Source organism: Clarias gariepinus, chromosome 3, assembly GCF_024256425.1.
Source record: "Clarias gariepinus isolate MV-2021 ecotype Netherlands chromosome 3, CGAR_prim_01v2, whole genome shotgun sequence".
Taxonomy (NCBI): Eukaryota; Metazoa; Chordata; class Actinopteri; order Siluriformes; family Clariidae; genus Clarias; species Clarias gariepinus.
The window spans coordinates 14,011,433-14,031,247 of NC_071102.1; the positions used below are offsets into that span (position 1 = coordinate 14,011,433).

A 19,815-nucleotide genomic window follows, 5' to 3' on the forward strand; every position below is an offset into this window, starting at 1 on the left:
ATCAGCAATGTCGGCATTGCAATCTCTGTGGACATACAGGTTCTTGCCGAAACTTGACACGCTTTCACCAAGATTTCTCTAAGATTTAAGAGTGGGAATAAAAGACTTGTTACATACTGTACGATGCTACATAACATTGTGCTATGGAACATGTGCAAGGATACATGTTTATATACCATGTTTATATATTTTACCATTTTTCCATATTTTAATGCCACTGTAGTATCTTTCCAAGTCCCATGCTACAGAAACCTCTGCAGTGCCATTTTACCTTTTATGGTACCCTACAAAGGTTAATACACAGCATCTTAGTTAGTACCATGGTATTTTTTTGGTAGCACAGAGGCAAAGAGTTTTAAGGGTCTTGCCCAACACAAGGAGTTGTTAGTCTGTGTTGAACCTGGAACCCATGCACATATGGTTGGTAAGCCAGGATTTAATTGAAAGAAAAGCGAAAGCGACTGAATTTCCACATTTAATTTGTCAGCTCAGTTAAAAGCATCACTACAAAAATGGCCAGGAATATTACTCAGGGTTTTTTTTATTTTTATTTTATTTTTAATGATGACCGGAATCCTAAATGCAATTTAATTGTCCTAATCCTTTTTCTCTCTCTCTTTCTCGCACTTTCCCTATCTCTCTCTCTCAGGGCCACAGTCAACAATAAAGTCCGAGACATGGTGATGCTGGAGCTGAGTTATGTAAATTCCAATCTGCAGCTTCTTATGGAGCAGTTGGAAGGTCTGAACAGTTCGGTAGAGGTTTACCAGAATGTACAGTAAGTATACACATACAGTACACACACAATCGAAAAGTATTATTTGTAAATAACAATTATTCTATTATATTACAAAAAGTTTATGTGAAAATCTTATAAGGTACAAATGAATTGTTTGTTAATAAATGTTGCGTAATCTGAAGAATTTTAGACGCATCTATTTTATTGGAACGGTTTCCATCCCAGACGTACCATGTTTACATTGTGGAGATAATACTAGCCCTGTCTAATGATAATAATTAAACAGTCACGAAGCATAAGAGAAGGCTGGTGTACTAGACTTTATAACAGACAGCATACCGTAAATAGGTCGAAACAAAGAACAAAGTTATAGTTTTAGAGTTTTAGTGCTAGTTTGTGCTCCAACGGATTGAAAATATATAGGAGCAGATTGGTTATTGTAAAGTAACACTGTTCCTGATTAATTAACAACATGAAAAAAACTGAACTCTTTATTTACAACCAAGTAAAAGCACCATTTTAGAGTTTAAGAGTAATATATATGAATAAAATAATCAGAATGAATCACTAGCTGAGTGGTGTTTGGGCTGCGGCTGAGTAAAGTGGTGAACCATGATGACTCAGCAGTAATGCAGGACAGAGGAGGACGGCTTCGTGCCCGGGACGTTCTGTACATCTGACTCCTACTCCCACTCCAAACTTTTTTGTTTTTTGACGTAATTAAGTACAGTAAACCTGACTGGTGTTTAAGGAAATGACTGGATGAGAAATATATAATAAGCGCACACAAACACACAGTCACACTTAAAAGATTCTAATCAAGGAGCCTCTGGCCTGCTAAACTGGTTCACGTGCTGCTAAACACGTCTTATTGAGCCTGTTAGACAAGTAGACCTAAACACACCTTACAGTATATGCATCCAAAAAAAAAAAGAGGACTATGTTTAAGGAAAATTAAAGAGACTAGTTAGAGGTCATGTTGCACTTATGCAAGAAACACTCTTTGCCTCAGGAACAATGTTACAGTATATTTGTTATTCTTTTTATCATGCACAGCATAGTTTCAGAGAAATTTCACAACAAAGTTTCAGCACCCTGAAACAATAAGTCTCTTATTGTAACCTACAAATACACCATACAGGTAAAAAAACAAACAAACAAAAAACATTACGGCATCGTATTGGTGTCTTGTTTGGTTGCGTGAGACAGCTGATCTCTGGTCCGTTGGAATGTAACGATCTGCCGATCAAGTCTCGGGAGTTCGGGTGTGGTTTACAGTATGTACACACGGATATTGGTGGGAAAAGCCATGCTGTGATATGAGGATATATGATGCTTTCAACAGAAAATGACAGCATTCAAAAAGACTTGCCGAAGAAATGCCGAATTCAACTTTTGGGGAAACTGTGCACTATAATAATAATTAGAGCAAGCATAGCACATAGCAAAATGATCATTATGTCATGATGCTTTTGGGAAACAGGAAACACATAACCAGTGTTATGTAAAAACAACCATAAAGCAAATAACTTGTAAGAGTGTGCATGAGCGTTTGTCCTATGCGTGCACTGTATGGCCAAAAATATCCGGACAAACTCCCATGTGGTTGTTCCTCAGTTGCCACAATTTTCTAGAAGGTCTTATTTTTTAGTGAAGAGGTCCAAACCTATTCCAGTGCCCTAATTCTGATCCATAAAATCAGATGGCATATCCCCACACCATTCGAACAGTGAATTTACCCCAAGACTCCTTACCGGACTGTTGTGGTGAAATGAATAAAACGTATCCACAGCCACGTTCCCAAATCTAGTGGAAAGCCTTTCCAGAGGAGTGGAGGGATTCCCTTGACTCCTTCAATATAAAGCACTTGCTTTATGTTAAGCTCTCTTTAAACTGTGTCTGTTTTATAGTATTTTGTTTTTGATGTCCCTCAAAAAGAATAAACTTACAGTCTGTCAACTTGGCTACAGTTTTGCCCTGTAATAATTGGGGGAGAGAGAGAGAGAGAGAGAGAGAGAGAGCTTAGAAGTCTGTCCTCAAGTGGTCCTTTTCTTGCAGAGATTCCTCGTCTCCAATAGCAACCGAAAAACAAAAAGCGTAATTAGTGGTCAGATAGCAATGAGCTGAGACGTGCGTGTGTGTGCGTGTGCGTGTGCGTGTGTGCGCGTGTGTGCACCCTTGGGACAGGACAGAAAGAGAAAAGAGATTCAGCCTCTCACTCCAAATCTCAGGCATTTGCAAAAGGTGATTAATTCGGGATAAACCCTTCTTAAAGAGAGCCTCCGTCTTCTGTGGCAGTCTGCGCATGTAAGCGTGTTTACTAGAACAGTCTTAGCCTGTGTGCATCCAGAATAAAGCAGCCAAACAAAACCCTATCACCTGCAGTCAGTGTGTATCTAATCCTGATGATAAGATTAAATAAACAGCAGTAGAGGACAGGGTCTAAAAAGCACAAGCGTCTCACACAGCTCAGAGTGTATTTTTAACTGTAGGTCTGTTTACCGAGAACAGCGCTGGCTGACGAATCAATTTCTTTGTATTCAAAAAAGAAATTAAATAAATAAAAAAATAAAAGATTCTAATGACCAATATTTTTTTAAAAAAATTTTATTGAATATGAAATTTGTAGGTTGTTTTATTGGTCGACTGTTGATTGAATCGTTTTCAATTCAGAATCCATTTAACCGTTTTAAATTTAAATGAATTTGGTTAACTTAAAAGAGAAAAAAATGGAAACCGTGAGCAAATACTCACATTTTTCAGGAGTATCACAACTACTTCTCACTCAGTCACATTCTGAATTCTTTTAGAGATCCTTTCATAATACTGAAACCCAATAGACTGGAATGTGGAGCAGAAAAAGTCGCTTTTTGTACGTGATGCCATTAAAACGATAATGTAGCATTTCAGTGCTTATTAGATAGCTTTGGGAGATTTTATTACCTTCAGCTGCTTGAAGCAAATCAGAAAGTAAAATGAATGAATTAAATGAAAAACCCGATCAAAGACTACTTATAATTTACAACTTTAGTCTGTTTTAGTTATTCATTTATGCCTCTTATAACAAAAGATGCTTTATATAACGTCCAGAATGTAGAGGCCAAGCCCGGTCACCTGTCAGAGGCTGGAACAAGTGGAACTACAGTAGGAAGTGGATTATAGACCTTAGTCATGCACTCACTTTGCATTTAAGTTGAACTGTTTTCCCTTGTCGCGGTTAAATGTTTGTCCCTCTGACCAGGGAAGATGATGATCTACAGTATAGTCATGGCTGATGTTGAGTGTCTAACTTGCTGCTCATTATGCTGTTGTTAAATGCTTGATTCTTTTTTTTAACAGAGATTCAGCCATTATCCCTCTCATTCCTTTGGGTCTGAAGGAGACGAAAGACGTGGACTTTTCTGTACCCTTCAAGGTTAGATTTTTTTTTTTTTTTTGTGCAAAACCTTGCTAGATATGCTGTTAGGAAATATAAAGTGCTGTGTGAAGTATGTACAGTATGACAATTGTAAAGCAGGATTTCACGTTTTCTAATGTGGCTTTCGAGACCCAGTCTGATCGGTTTTGGCTAGAAGGTAACCCATCATTTATACACTAATGACACAGAGTTGTGTGATAATGTCATATTTGGCTTTGCACTCACTTACTATGTATTTAGAGTGATTGATGATGGGTGTGTGTTGCTCTGTGTGTCAGAGTTTATGGGAATGTCTTTTTAGTCGGTAATAGTTTGAGTAAAATGTTTTGTATTTTGGCAGGATTTCATCCTTGAGCATTACAGTGAGGACGGCACACGATTTCAGGATGAAATTGATGATCTGATGGACATCAGAAAGGTATTAAGTCAGAGTAATATGTCTTTCATGTACAAAGCATACTGACTTCCATTCCTAGACCGTTCAGCTTTAGGAATAACTATTGAAGAAAAAAAGTACACTTTAGCAGAAAAGAAGTAAAACCATTCAGGACTTGCCATATGAGGAAAATAATCAAATTCAATTTCCCGATTATTTCCCAATTCCAGCACACCCAGTCATGTTTTATTCTTAATAAATAACACATGTCACAGGATAATACTGTACCCGAGAATCCGTGCATCTGACGTGTGTGTGTTTTGAGCAGGCATGCCGCACTCCAAGCCGTAATGACGCAGGAGTGGAACTGCTCGCCAGCTACTTCAGCCAGCTCTCACTCCTGGAGAGTCGCTTCTCCTCCCCGAACCGCCAGCTGGGCATCTTCTTCACATGGTGTGTTCCAGGTTTCATTTGCAAATTTTCATTCCTTTTTTTTCCCCCTTTTATAATTCAGTTTTTTTTTTGCTGGTCACATGACTTGCATTCACTGTTCAGGGTCAGACGTAGTGAAGGGCATGTAATGTTTCAACTGACCGTCCTTGACTTTCTTGGCAATATGTATGGTGCCTACTATTATCAACAGCAGATCCAGTTCCGTAATTGCATTTAACTGCAGCTTGTGCCTGTGCTGTAGCTGTACCCTTATTATAGTCCTTTAAAAGTATGTTTTTTTTTTTTGTGTGTGTGTCATCTTTCAACATGCCAATGGAAGAAGCACAGCAGGTCTGATGGGTTTTTGAAAGTGTTTATGCATGGCAACTCAGAGACTGAGATGTGTTTTGTTTCTGGCTCGTGCAGGTACGACTCTTTTACTGGCGTACCAGTGTGCCAACAGAACATATCCCTGGAAAAGGCCAGCATCCTGTTCAACATGGCCGCCCTGTACACCCAGATCGCCACACGCAGCGACAGACACACACAGGCTGGCCTAGAGGACGCCATCAGCACCTTGCAAAAATCAGCCGGTTAGTTCCAGCAGCTTGAGTTGGTATTAGTTAAAAATGATGTAAGCTCGTATCTAAGATGGACAGCAGTGTTGGAGTTCCATCTGCCTTTGCTGATATTTAGAAATGTTTGCTTATTGTGGATTTTTTTTTTGTTCTATTTTTACATGTTACAAGTTGTCCGTTTTTTAGCTATATTGAATTCCTGTAACTTCAGTTCATTTGTGTCACAGTGCTTTAACTGCAGCTATGGGTTATTAAGTGTAAATCTCTCAGAGCTACCACAAGGTACTTAAAGTTACCAAGTCATCGGTTGCCAAGACACCAGTACACAGACTTGAGGTCTTAAATCAAATGAAAAGAGAGAGATATGAGTCACACAGACCATGCAGGGAAATTTGATCCATCTCAGACTATGCTGTTATTGTGAAAACAGATTTATTTTTTTGTTTTATCTTTTTTAGCTTTTGTACATTTTTTTTTTATATCTGGTTAATTTAAAATAAAAACTCAAATGGTTAACTCATTCCCTCCACCCACAGAGCTGCTTGTTCTGTATACAATACAAGAAACCAAAGTAAATGTGAGGTGGTCTGGGAAAACCAGTCAGTTGTCACTGTGGTTAAGTTCTGGTAATAAAAAAAAGAAAGAAAAGAAACAGGTATTAAAAAATGTGATAAAATTGTATATACAATTTTACTGGGTAAAACATCAAAACACATACGGAAATTAGAAATATTTAATTTTTTTTTTTTTTGATAAAAAATAAAGAAATAAAGAAAAAAAACAGATATCTTGCTAGTGAAGTGCGATTCAATGCAATTTTTTAACATTTATTTTAAGTCTAGTCAGAAGGAATAATTCAGTGTCTAATTGCCAGAAACATTTCTTAGTTCACATTTAGCTTGGTGTTAATTGTAGCATAAAATATATACATTTTTCCTTGTACATTATTTTCCATAATATGTTTAGTAGGATATATTAGGGGGAAAAAAACAGATTTGTGCCATATGTTTATGATTTGCATGGAAACAGTTGGAAATCTGTCTCGATATAACAAATAGAAAAACTCCATAATTATAAAATGTTTCTAAACTTTTCAAACCACCGGTATAATAAATGTCTAATCTTGATTTTTATAGGTGTGCTTAATTACCTGAAGGAGACCTTTACACACACTCCCAGCTACGATATGAGCCCGGCCATGTTGAATTTGCTGATAAAGATGATGTTGGCTCAGGCTCAAGAGTGCGTGTTTGAGAAGATTACTCTCCCTGGAATCCGTAATGAGTTCTTCAGCCTGCTCAGGATGGCACAGGAAGCTGCCAAGGTACTGCTTTTAAGACTGCATGATTTATGTCAAACCATACAGTATGTACACACAAGCTTTTTAAATAACTCTCCAGTACAAGTTATTATCACGAGACTGATGTATTTTACAGAAAACATTCATGAGGCCACAGTTATCATTAACATTGTTGTATGTTATTGTTCTGTTCAGTCTAGAACTTGTTTATATATCATCAATTTATTTTCATAGGTTGCAGAAGTGTATGAACAGGTCCACCAGACCATGATCCAGCCCCCTGTTAAGGACAATGTGCCCTTTTTCTGGTCCACCATGGCGCAAGTCAAGGCCCATCACTATCATGGCCTCGGCCATTACTTCATTTCCACCTCCCTGCTGGACCATGAGTGTAAGTCATGATAAGCCATCGATGCAGTTTTACTTGTAATGCGTTTGTACAATAGTCGAGAAGTATCCCAGAAGCCAAGAATAAGTTTCATCAGGATGTGGTAACATTGTTGTTCACCGTGTTGTGTTCGCACGGTGGAGGCGAATGTGTAAAGCATTGTCCATAGATGAGTGCATATAGTAATTATAAAATGGAGTATTTTAAATTTTTCTGTTTAAAATTATAACTAATGTGTAGAAATAAATAATTTTTCTACATTTCGAATTACAATATCCACCCAGCCACAACTTTTTTAGTATTGGAGCTAAAAAGTTTCTCACCTGGATGAAACATTTTTTTTGATAGAATCATGTAACATTTTTCATAATACTTAATTCTTATCTCCCAATCCAGGCTTAATGTTTTTAATAAACATGCATACTCGTTTATATTTCCATCAGATAAAAAAAAACACATTTGCCAAATACAATTTAATGCCCTTTTACTTTATGTAGTGTCTGTAACTTTTTTATAATTCAAAATTTTCAATGATCTTAATTGTCATTCAGATGAAACTTCAATTTCGATTTTACATAAAGATATAAACCTGAAAAAGTGGATTATTCTAAAATGCTAAATTGTTAAGATATTGCTCCATGAGTTTGACATGGAAACGGACACTACAGACTTTTTGCTTTTTAAGCTTTTATAAAAAGCAGTTTTTATAGGCCGTATGCTTCTAGAAGCTAACAACAATTTTTGTATTAATGCAAGAAATATAAATAATTAGCATTTTAAATTATTATTGTTTGAAGAGAGATAGTATAACTAGTAATCCAGTGCAAGTTTCCATCCAGTGACAGACACTTCAAAAAAAGTCGTTCTGGATAATAGCGTCTACCAAATGCCTAAATGTAAACGCTGAAAAATAACCATTTTTGAGACACACACAAAATCATCTCTCCAAAGAGAGGTCAGTCACTTCCATCTTGCATAAATTTCAGAAGTAGCTTCTTTGGAACACACATTTTCTGTGTTATATGTATAACATTAAAAACAAATTCAATCAGCACCAATTCTGCGTTTTGGCCGACAGGTTAACGTATGAGGACTAAATGAACTCCCAGTACTCTTGGCATCTACTGAATGGCTGAAACCTCAGTGTAGCCTTTTAAAGGGATATTTTTAAGTTTTCAGGACTTAGTTTTTTTCCACCAGGGAGCAGTGAATCGGGGTAACGAAGTTTAACAGAGTCACCTTACATTCAGAGGGATTTTAATGAGGCCAGGCCAGTGTACAAAACTGTTACTGAAGCCTGCTGAGCATGAGCCAAGAGTCAAAAGGGAAAGAAAGGGGAAAGAGAAAGGTGGGGGGAGAGCAAGAGCGAGAGTGCGCTCATGGCTATTAACTCAACTTTTATTCTTTTTAAAGACACTGGGAGTTGCTTTTCATCAGTTCCCTCTGAGTGCCAGGAACGGCAGCCTCCTGCTGGGCCCCGCAGATCTGAAAAGTTACAGATGCCTTAAGCGATGTGGCTTTAACATGAAACAGGTTTCAGACAGTGAATATCTGCAGGGAAGTGTTTTACTGTAGGATTTGTGGCTCTTATTTTGCGTATTAAAAATGGTTAGGCTAAAACTCAATTTCTTTCCTGCATCGGATGTAGTTATCAGTCGAGATTAATTAAATGAGCAAAGTGTGTGTTTTTTTTTTTTTTTTTTTTTTTTTTTTTTAAGTTAGTTTTGTGTGGAGCATCTGTATCGAGGAATGTTTCTACCATGCAAACTGCATGCCTATATCATGTATCTATAAGGTAATGCATAAATATACTTTGTATTGGTAATGCTGACATAGATTGTGAAATTACTTTCGGTTGTGTGTGTGTGTGTACTGGGAAAAAAAAAAGGGAATAAAAATGAATAACAAGGAAGGATGCATGAAATGATTGCATGCATGAAAACTAAAGTGAGGTTTGTATATTTGCATGCAGTAACCCTCAGCGATGATGAAGATAAGCAAGAGAAAGCCCTCTCTCAGGTGTATGACACAATGCCCGATGGACGCTCTCCCCTCGAGATCCTGCGCAAGAAACAGGAGCGGCGTCACATAGGTGAGACCTTTCACACCACTATCTTATCCTTCTGTGACGATATGAAACATCTGGTTTCACTGTTTCCACATGAGCACTTTGTCTTTTAAACCAAATGCTCTACTCACAAGTTAGCAATGTGTTTACACTAGTAAGCCAGTTCAATGTTTTTATTTGGTTGTAATTAGCTGTAATGATGGGTATCGACCAAATGTCTTCTCACATTTTTCCCTCGTGCTCCACCACATAGGTAAGGCTCACCTGAAGCGTGCAATAATAAACCAAGAGGACGCATTGCGTAACCAGAGCCTGTGCCCTCACCTCCGCAAGCTGGACATGCTCAATACCATTCTTGAAGCAAGCCACAAGCGCTCACTTGCAAAATTTGAGCAAAATGACAACGAAGATGAGTTCACCGATTACATGGAGGCACCAGACATCATCTGTAAGTTTGTCCCAAAATGAAAAAAAATTATAATTAAGTGAATATTGTAAATAAATCAGGACATAAACATTGTTCTATAATAATATATTTAAAAAATCTACACTGGCATAATACAACATACAGTAGTACACCTACTGTGTGTATGTATATATATTATTGCAGTTTTTAAAACATTAACTATGAAGTGTGTTGACTTCAAACGTTAAAACCTCAAATTTTCCAGAAAACTTCAGGCACTGCAGTTGTTCCCAGGAAATTTCAGCAAGTGGAAATTTTTGGGATCCAAGCACTAGTGAAAGACTAGTGATGAGCACATTAGTGTAGCAGTGGATCGTATTGAGTACTGAAGAGTGTTTACTCGCATAACTGTTATGTTATTGTGCATAATCAAAAGTCCTGGTTTGACTCGAACAGCCCTCATATTTTAAAGAAAAAGTGGGATCAAATACAAAACATTTGTCTAAAAAATACAAAATGCTATTAATATACTTTAAGAAAGCATAACCTGAAAAAAGGAAATGTATAACTTAAACATAAAGGCTGATATTGCAATGGAAAAAATGTAAATGTTTAATTATTTAATGTTCGATGAGAGGTGTTATAGAAGCTATTTAATGCTTAAATAGTAATTCAATAAATAAAGGACTGATTGGTTGGAATTTGACCATTAAAAATGCCAAACACTGGAGGCTCTTTCAAAAATTGAAAGATAAAATGATTAATAAAATAAAACAAGCTGCTTTTCTAGTCAAAATTAAGAACTTGCTCGCACCATGGTATAATTCATTACGCACGTTTCACACCTTAAGATATTATTATTGTTGTTGTTGTTGTTATTAATAATAATAATAATAATAATAAAGACATTTTAATAAAAACATTAAATATATATTAATCATTAAAGACAGTTACATAATTAAATTGTAATTATTTGAAATTAAACATGTATGGTGTAACCACCCTTTCATAATGTTTGTACAGAAAGGCAGCACGTTATCAGTTCTATCTAAGCAGATGATGATGATGATAATGTCTGTCTTGTTTAGAACACAAACACAAGATAACTTTTTTTTTTTTTTTTTTTTCCTTTCCTTGTGCAGCTAAAACTGAGCAGAAAGCAGAAATGGAGGTTCCTGCCACCACTAAGGTGAAAGTCAAAGACTTGTTCCACCGACTGGTATGTGGGCAACTAATTTTTCTACTAGTTTTTTCACATGATTCTCAGGGTCTGTTTCCAGCATAGCAACGCCATGTTGTTTAGAATTCGTCTTGCTGGTAAAAAGCCTCAGTTTGACGTGTTGCTTGTTCGGCTTGCATGCTGTATTAAACAGACCCTCACAAAAGCTTCTCCACATTGTCCAATATCACAGCTCTAATACTGAGTTCCTGGTTTGCTGGTTCTGAATGTACAGTGTGAAGAAGCTTTAAACTTATTACCGGCACTAACATACCTAACAGTGCTGTTTGCACAAAATTTAATCACTTGGAGTTCCTTGTCTCAAGTCAGATTTTCTTTTCACTTTCACTACAGTACTTTTCATCACTAAGCACAACTGGGAATGAAAGGTCACATATTACAGTAAATTCTTTAACATGGGCACCAACTAAGAGGAAGGTCTATGCAAATAACTTTTGTTTCTTCTCTTTGTGAAATCAAGAGGGGGGGGGGTCTGATAGGAAATTGACAGGTTTAAGCACAGGCTTCTACCCAGATGGTAAAAGGAAAAAAGCGAGGCAGTACTCGCAGGCACGTACACACTTTCAAAAGCTGATTGTGTCGGGGTGTTTTTCTTGGGCACAAGGCTACAATAGTGCGCACAGTCAAAAGTCTAAAAAGCCCGAAAGGTTGCATTCTTCAAGATCCTGAAGCTTGTGGTGTAAAAAGTATACAAGATGCACCAGATGAACTATGAGCTGAGGGTAGAACATCTTATGTTCTCAAATTACATTAAATAAGAAAAGGCAATTTGTTGTTCGTTTTTGTTATAATCCCACAATGGGCTTAGTATGGGCCATAAGATTAGCGGTTGTCATTATCATTCTATATGATATTTGTATAGTGTATCTTTGCGTGTTTTTGTACATCACAGTTTCTTGAGAACCTCAGCCTTCTGAGAAAGTGACTTGACTCAGCTGTTAATTTCAAATGATGTCATTTGTTTTTTAAAATAAAACAGACAACACGGACATTACCCGAATGTAACATTATAGATATTGAATAGAGGATGAATATTTCTGGATAAGGTACTTCATTATCTTATACTTGTCCATAAATGTCATAAACCTGCTTCCTGCATGTTATTTATTTATTTTTTCTGAACCTTTTTATGGTAAGTGTATGTGTTCTGTTATGGGGTCAGTTTTTTGTACCTCGCTAACTCCGTTAGCTGGATTTGATTGTTGCGTATTTGTCCTGATTTTGGATTGTTTCGTTCTTTGATTGCGCTTCTCGCATTTGCTGTCATAGCAACATATCCGTAAGCTTGAACCTGCTCGAAAGCAGGTTAATTTTTTTGTAAACATGATTTAGGCTGCGCTCCTGCCGGGTTATGATTGGTAGAAATGGCGAGGTCACATCTGATTGGTTAGAGAGCACGACTGACTCAGACTGATTCACGCAGGAAAAGAAATGTATCTTGCACATATATATATATATCGCTATTAAATATTATATTAGAAGATAAATTCATAGGTTTATTATCAAATATTATTAATATTATTATGATAAACCCTAGGCACGAGACAGCCATCAAGACCATTAATACAAATTCTTGTATACTGTTTATTTTGTGACGCATTTATTTTTCAGGGGTTTGTCATGAATAAATAAATAATAAATAAATAATTAATTATAATAAATAAATAATTATATATAATAAATAATTATATATAATAAAAATAATAAATAATTATATATTATAATATAATAAAAATAAATAATTATATATAATGCAAATAAATAATTATATATAATAAAATAAATATTTTTATAATGATAAATTATATAAACGAAACTAATTTTATTATAACAAACAATATAAAAGTGTACATGTATATGACAAATTATTAATATTTCTATTTTTTCATGTACAACATATTTATTTTCATATTGCTTATTTTATTTTATTGTCTCATGTAATTTGTAAACCATTAACCTATAAATTTGTTCTAATATAATATTTAATAGCGATTATGAAGGGGGGGGGCAATCCATGGCAGGGGGGCATTTCAGCGCATAACACGTGGTACAAAAAAAAATTTAGCTGCTCTTTTTCCAATTCGTCAACCAATTGTAGGGCTTGTGATCAGTGTTTCTACTGTCGATGCATATCGCCTTTTAAACCAACACACGAACGCGCAATAATCCTAGACAACTCAATCCAGCTATACTAATCATCAACAACAGGTGTGCTCGAAGAACCAACTTAGCTGGATCGTAATTAGCACCATGATCTCATCTTAGATGTGTCAACGTACAAAGAACGGACCCCTGAAATGTACCCACTTTGCTTCTAAGTGGACAGTACTATGTAATATGTAATTCATGTGTTTTTTGAAATCAGCTTTTCCTAAATATTTAATATTAACACAGTTAATCCTATAAAAATCGGGATCTCAATCTGGATCTGTAATATTATTTAATCTCAAAAGGCTGAAATTTATTACAGTTAATATTGTAAGGAATTCATGTAGAGTTTGTTACTAATTATTTTTTTTCTCCCTTTTTTAAAATCGTTTTAAGTTCTTCTTCGTCTTTCGGCTGTTCCCCTTCAGGGGTCACCACAGCCAATCATCTGCCTCCATCTAACCCCATCCTCTGCATCCACTTCTCTCACACCAACTAACTTCATGTCCTCTCTCACTGCATCCATAAATCTCCTCTTTGGTCTTCCTCTAGACCTCCTGCCTGGCAGTTCCAACCTCAGCATCCTTCTACCGATATATTCACAATCTCTCCTCTGAACATGTTTAAACCACCTCAATCTGGCCTTTCTGACTTTATCTCTAAAACATATAATGTGGGTTGTCCCTCTGATGAACTCATTCTTGATCCTATCCATCCTTGTCACTCCCAAAGAGAACCTCAACATCTTCAGCTCTGCTACCTCCAACTCTGCCTCCTGTCTTTTCTTCAGTGCCACTGTCTCTAAGCTGTAGAGCATCGCTGGTCTCACCACTGTCCTGTACACCTTTCCTTTCATTCTCGCTGGTACTCTTTTATCGCACAACACACCTGACAATTTTCTCCACCCATTCCAACCTGGCTGTACCCGCCTCTTCACCTCCTTTCCACACTCTTTGTGGTAAAATCGTTTAGAGTTGGTGGATAAATATTGGCCAATATGCTTTTAATCAGCTGATTGGGGTTTGAGGGTTTACTATAAAAAGTATGTACTTTACACCCTTCGGTAAATTTGAAGGTGACTGCTTTTTTACTTTTCCTCAAGTATACATGTAAATGGAGAACTTCTACTTTTACTTCAAAAGTATTATCCTCAGTATAAAAAAATGGGAATCCCTACATTTACATGATTACCAAATTTGTGATTTAAACTGCAATATGCAGAGGTAGGCGATCACAGTGTGTGTTAAATTATTATTATTATTATTATTATTATTATATTTATATACTGTAAGTCATGCAGCCCTAATTGAACAAGTTTTATTTGTAAATTAATTTGTCAATTTATAAATTAATTCGTATGCATTTATGGCACATTAACTTTTGACTTTACTAGTTGATGATTTTTAGAGCTTATGCTGATTAATTTTTTAAAATGTATTTTTCATTGTTAAAACCAAGCATGAGGAGCGTGCATTTTGTTACATATTGTATACATTTTTAATAAGCATTCGTGACACTGGGTATACTTCTGGTATTTAAAACATGTTGCAGTAAAGTCAAGCCGTCAATAGAGCACAGGTTTTGTTTAAAATTTTTTCTCTTGTTTAACAACTGACCTTTTTTTGGTGCATTATGTGTTTTAGGGGCCGTTGTCAATATTCTCAGCTAAACAGAAGTGGACGGCACCACGTACACTTAGAATAAAGCCTGAGGATCGAGACCTGGGGTTTACGCTGAAGGGGGATGCACCTGTCCAGATCCAATCACTAGACCCCCTATGTCCGGCAGCTGTGAGTACATAATCACACCACTAAAAAATCTCATTTCTTGATCATGGTAAATGTTTGTGAAGTCACATTTCACAGTGATGTTCCATTCATAAAAAGCTTTAATAAATAAAGAAGCTTAGACTCTTTCTGTATGTGTATGGCTTTTTCTCCTTCAGTCTTCTCTCTCGTTTGTAGTTTTGTAATATTGGGTTGGTTTATTGTAGACTTTCGTCATTAGACCCTAGTTCTCTAAGCTAAGCCCCCCCCCCCCATATTCTTCCTTTTTCTTACACATGACACGCTTCTAGGTTCTCATTCTCTTTAATCTTTTGAACTGTCTAGAGCAGCTGCATGTGTTTTACAACAGCCTGTGTGCACACATTGCGCCTTTTAGAGTACATTACATACTGTACATGGTGTGTGTGGGGGTGTGCTTGTATGTGTGTGTGCGCATTTGTGAATGAACCTGCAGTGCTCACTCTGATAAGCACTTTGTAAATATTGTCAGTGCACAACAAATCACGACTTTCTCAGTACATGATTTACTCTACATGCAAGCTTTTGTCTTTCTCTTACTCCCCCTTTGTGTTTTTCATTCTTTTTTTTTTTTTTGTTATCGCTTCATTTCCAGGTGGATGGCCTGAAAGAGGGTGATTACTTGGTTGCCGTTGGCGATACCGACTGTAAATGGATGGGTGTGAGCGATGTCATGAAGCTGTTAAAGGATGTGGATGAGGAAGGCGTCGACATAAAAGTCATTAGCTTGTTGGACAGCAGCATCCAGGCCATGGTAACTTTCCAACATTCTAAAGTCTAAAAGAACAACTACAACAAAAGGTTTTAGGTTAATAAGAATGAAGATCATTTACAGAATTGGAGCTGGTAATTTATTTAATTTACTGTGCAATCCAGGGTTTTTACACTTATATTACTACACAGTATTTTTTCCTTATTACTGGGTTGGTTCTATTATCTTAGTATCTTTTTTTTTTTTTTTTTTTATCTTGTCTTTTAATATAAAAGAAAAATTTTTTCACAAAAAATATTGAAAAAATTTTGATAGCAGCACAATTTTAAAAAACTCATTATGTGAGACAAATTAATAATGTCCAAATAGTGTAAACAGACATATTTGGAAACTTTAACCATTAACAGATTTACTGCTGCTGTTCTTGTTCAGGAATAAAGCTTAAATAAAACGACATAAGTTTTTTTTTTTGTTTTTGTTTTTCGCATGCTCACAAATGATATTTTCACTCACTCAAACTGTCTCTTGCAAACATTCAAACTCTGTGCTCCAGGGTTGCCAGATAGCTTTTTTATGAAACTGGAAAGGCAGTGCTGAAAACTCTTTAGCTCAAAAAATAAAAAAAATTATGTATGTAATTAAAAAAATAATTATATACGTACTAGAATATATACTTTATCTCAACTAATTATGCACATACAGGTATCTCCTTTCATAAAACCCTAATAATTATGGCCTATTGTGCATTGCAACTTAGTTTGTGTATAAGTTGTGAAATTTTTAGATACTTGGAATTTTTTATTGCATTCCTAATGCACTGATTAACTGATTAATGATCAATTATCATCAGCCTATGTAAATACAGGTTGTCCCCTTCTTATGTTACTTACGTTATGTTCATAAGTCAGATTTGTTTGTAAGTTGGACAAAGTGAACTTTATACGCTTTTGACACAAATGTACAATATAAATCATAAAAAAATACACTAGAATAAAACGGTCCCCTTTCCCAACACTGCCAACATGTGGACAAAAACAGTAACCACATCTGAGTATGGTGCTTGTCTCCGTGCCTTTAAATCACGAGGGGAATCTGGGATGCCATTTTGTCTCGGAGCGAATTTCCCCATAAGAAATAATGGAAACTCAGTTGATTCATTACACAACGGAATATGTAAAATAAAAATAAAACCAATTAGCCTGCAAGACTTTGACAATAATCACCCCCACAGGATGGGCGAAGGGAGTTATTGTGAAGGATGACTTTCTAACTGTAATCTAGTAATCCAACTGTAAACCTAGAATCTAACTTTGATTGAAACAAAGTTGGAGTTGCTCTTTAATAACGTAAATGAAATGCAATTTGCTTAATCACTTTGTGATGCATAATCTTATGGTTGTGTATCATTTCTCTCCAAAACAGCCACCAAAAAGTGCCACATTCTCAGGAGGCCTTCCAAAAACCTACTCTATGATCTGCCTGGCTGAGAACGACAACGGGAAACATTCGAAAGCACGAAAAGTCACCAAGAAGACGTCGTTTCTCAGCTGGGGGCTAAAGAACAAGCATAAGAGCGCCAGCACTCTCAGCCTCCCCACAGTTGATAGTAAACCCTCCATCCCCAGGTCTTTTAATGACAGTTCCCTCTACTGAAGACACGGACACAGTGGACACTGACCTGCTGATTGTGGCACAGGGCTCTCAGGCACGCGTACAAAGTCGAACAATCAGTGGTAAAGTAGTGAAGGAGGGGGGAAAAGAGACTTTTGCGCACAGTTCTTTAAAACCTTTGAGAAACCCCTGGATGTTTTATAGGTTACATAGTCAAGTTGTTCTGCCCGCATAGATAACACACTTCAAGGAGCTCATTTGTTTGGACATCTGTGCATACATAAATGTGTTGTATATCTGGTACAGTATATCGCCTGTCTGTGCCATTCGTGTGGGAAATCTACAGGGAAATGCACAGCTATTCTGTGATCTTGCCAGTGAGGAAAAATGAAGAACCCCGTGCTTTTACCAATCACAAACATTCAACTGCTGCTGCTGTAAATATTCTTTTTTTTTTTTCACTGTTTTTCTATCAAAGAGTCTGTGATTATCAAGTCAAGAAGTTATTTACTTAGGTTAAATGCCCACGGTTCCACAGGAACACACTGAAGGAAACAGTAAAAGATACAGGAAATATTTGAAGTAACACTAACCTTTGGAATATTTTGGAGCATTTTTTTTTTTTAAGTAAATGTTATATCAGAGTGTTAAGTTTGTGTAATGTGAATGTTCAGTGGGTGGTTTATGTATTATGTTACTGTACCAGTTCAGTGCTTCTCTCTGTGTATTATACAACATGCTTCATTGTTCATTTAGATAGAAGATGGGAGGTTGGGTCGTGCCTGGACTCTGGTGTAGCTTGAGTTCAAAATGTTGCCAATCTCAAGTGTGATGGATTTAAGAAGAACCTCATTCAGTATAGAGAGACTATTATTCTTAATATTATTTTATGTAGGCTATTTTCTAACACCTTCTAAAGTGTTGGACGTACTTCACTGTCTACAACGTAGATACTTGTACACATTTGATAATCAAATAAATAAAATGCACATAGAGAAAATGATCTATAAATATAAGTATGTATTTCTTTAACATATTTAGCGATATAGTCCCACTGTGGCCTTGTTGCACATAGGTGATGTCATAGGTGAGCAGTTGAACTATTATTATTTTAAATTATATATACAAATGTAAAATGGTCATTTAAAGTCTGTGTTACGTATTTGATGAACTTCTCTATTCTTTAAATGGCCCTTTTAGTGTTTTCTTTCTTTCTTTTTCCATTGTATTCCGATCCTTATGTGTGTTTGTGTACATGTCTGTCTCTGTGTGTGTTGATTGTCACTTTTTAAGTCTTTAAACTGACTTTCTCCTGAGTAACGTTTTATACATCTCATTTTCTTTGCGAAAACCAGAGCTGCAATATCTAGGCTTGTTTTTTTTTTTTTAAGCACATGTAATATTGGGATTTTAATAAAAATAAAAATTTGTGAAATTGGATGACATTTAAAGGTTGATTGTGGCTCCTTGATTATGGCTATAATAGCACACTATTTTAAAAAGGTATATTTATATTTATATATTCTGGGTCAATTAATTAACGTATTAGTGAAGTTAAACGAGCCTATAAAGTTACATTTTCTCTGTGATCTAGATTTGCTGTTCAGTTTCTGTTGCACGCTACTGTTTGTTCTGAGTGGAAATGTTGAAATGAGGCTTATTGGGTGATTTTTTTTTTTTTTTTTTTCCTCTTTTGTCACTTTGTTGTATACAAACCTGGATTAAAAATAAAATAATGGGTAATGTTTGCTTGTGAGTTTTTTTTTTTTTTTTTTTTTTTTTCTCTCCACTTATGTTCATGGCTTCAGTCGCCTCAGCATGAGAAGCTTTAAAATATCCAGATATTGATGGTTAAATAATCTTAAATTAACCAGTATTCTAAATAGTTTATGCCCTTTTTTAATAAAAGATTCTATGCAATTTAATAGTACTGATTCAACAAATATTTCTGACACACAAGATTATAAGAATAATTTGATTAGGTTATACTGTAGGCTGCTATAGGCTGTGGGTTACTGGGTTAACCCTACAGTATATGTGGAAAATAAATAATTTTTACTATAAGGTACAGTACATGTGACACATAGCTTGAACTTACCTATGATACATTGGCATATGTTGTCTTAATACATTGGCCTCCAACATCTGGTAACATAAAAAAAAAAACCTACTGTACTCTTTTGCAGGTTCGGGCTTTATCACCTACTGTACATATTTTCTTCTACAGTGTTTCAACAAAAGGGGCAAGTTGCATTATTTGTTTCTGGAAGCAACAGTTCTGAGAAAGTGGTTAGTTTTCATGTCCCTTGCGTGTTGCTCATTGTTTATGTAAAGGAAACTCGAGCACACAGTTAAAACTGTACTGTACATGGGTTAATTAACCAGGCAATACACGCTCTTCTCTGAGTTTCTATTTCCATGTAATGCACTAAATATACTCCCTGTACACTTTAACAGGAACACCTGTACACCTGCCTATTTATAGCCAAGTGTCTAGAGATTACACAGGATGGAGAAAAAAACATCCTGTGTGCAGAGGGTCTGGAGACTTAAACACCATGTTAATGATGGCCTTGCTCAAGGGCCCGACAGTG

General features: G+C 36.0%; 1 protein-coding gene across 2 annotated transcripts in view; it reads left to right on the forward strand.

Moving 5' to 3' along the window:
• rhpn2 (rhophilin, Rho GTPase binding protein 2) overlaps positions 1-18,951 on the forward strand; it is a 33,514-nt gene extending 14,563 nt beyond the window's left edge. The window contains exons 3-15 of one of the 2 annotated variants that reach the window (XM_053493012.1): positions 650-778; positions 4,079-4,154; positions 4,498-4,575; positions 4,862-4,986; positions 5,392-5,558; positions 6,680-6,867; positions 7,078-7,234; positions 9,204-9,323; positions 9,553-9,747; positions 10,848-10,894; positions 14,737-14,883; positions 15,494-15,652; positions 17,033-18,951. In XM_053493012.1, coding sequence (XP_053348987.1) covers positions 650-778; positions 4,079-4,154; positions 4,498-4,575; positions 4,862-4,986; positions 5,392-5,558; positions 6,680-6,867; positions 7,078-7,234; positions 9,204-9,323; positions 9,553-9,747; positions 10,848-10,894; positions 14,737-14,883; positions 15,494-15,652; positions 17,033-17,263 — 1,819 coding nt within the window. In that variant the 3' untranslated portion in view covers positions 17,264-18,951. Of the gene's footprint in view, positions 1-649; positions 779-4,078; positions 4,155-4,497; positions 4,576-4,861; positions 4,987-5,391; positions 5,559-6,679; positions 6,868-7,077; positions 7,235-9,203; positions 9,324-9,552; positions 9,748-10,847; positions 10,925-14,736; positions 14,884-15,493; positions 15,653-17,032 lie in introns of both variants that reach the window. The other variant, XM_053493011.1, reaches the window with a different exon arrangement.
• The last annotated feature ends 864 nt before the right edge of the window (positions 18,952-19,815 follow it).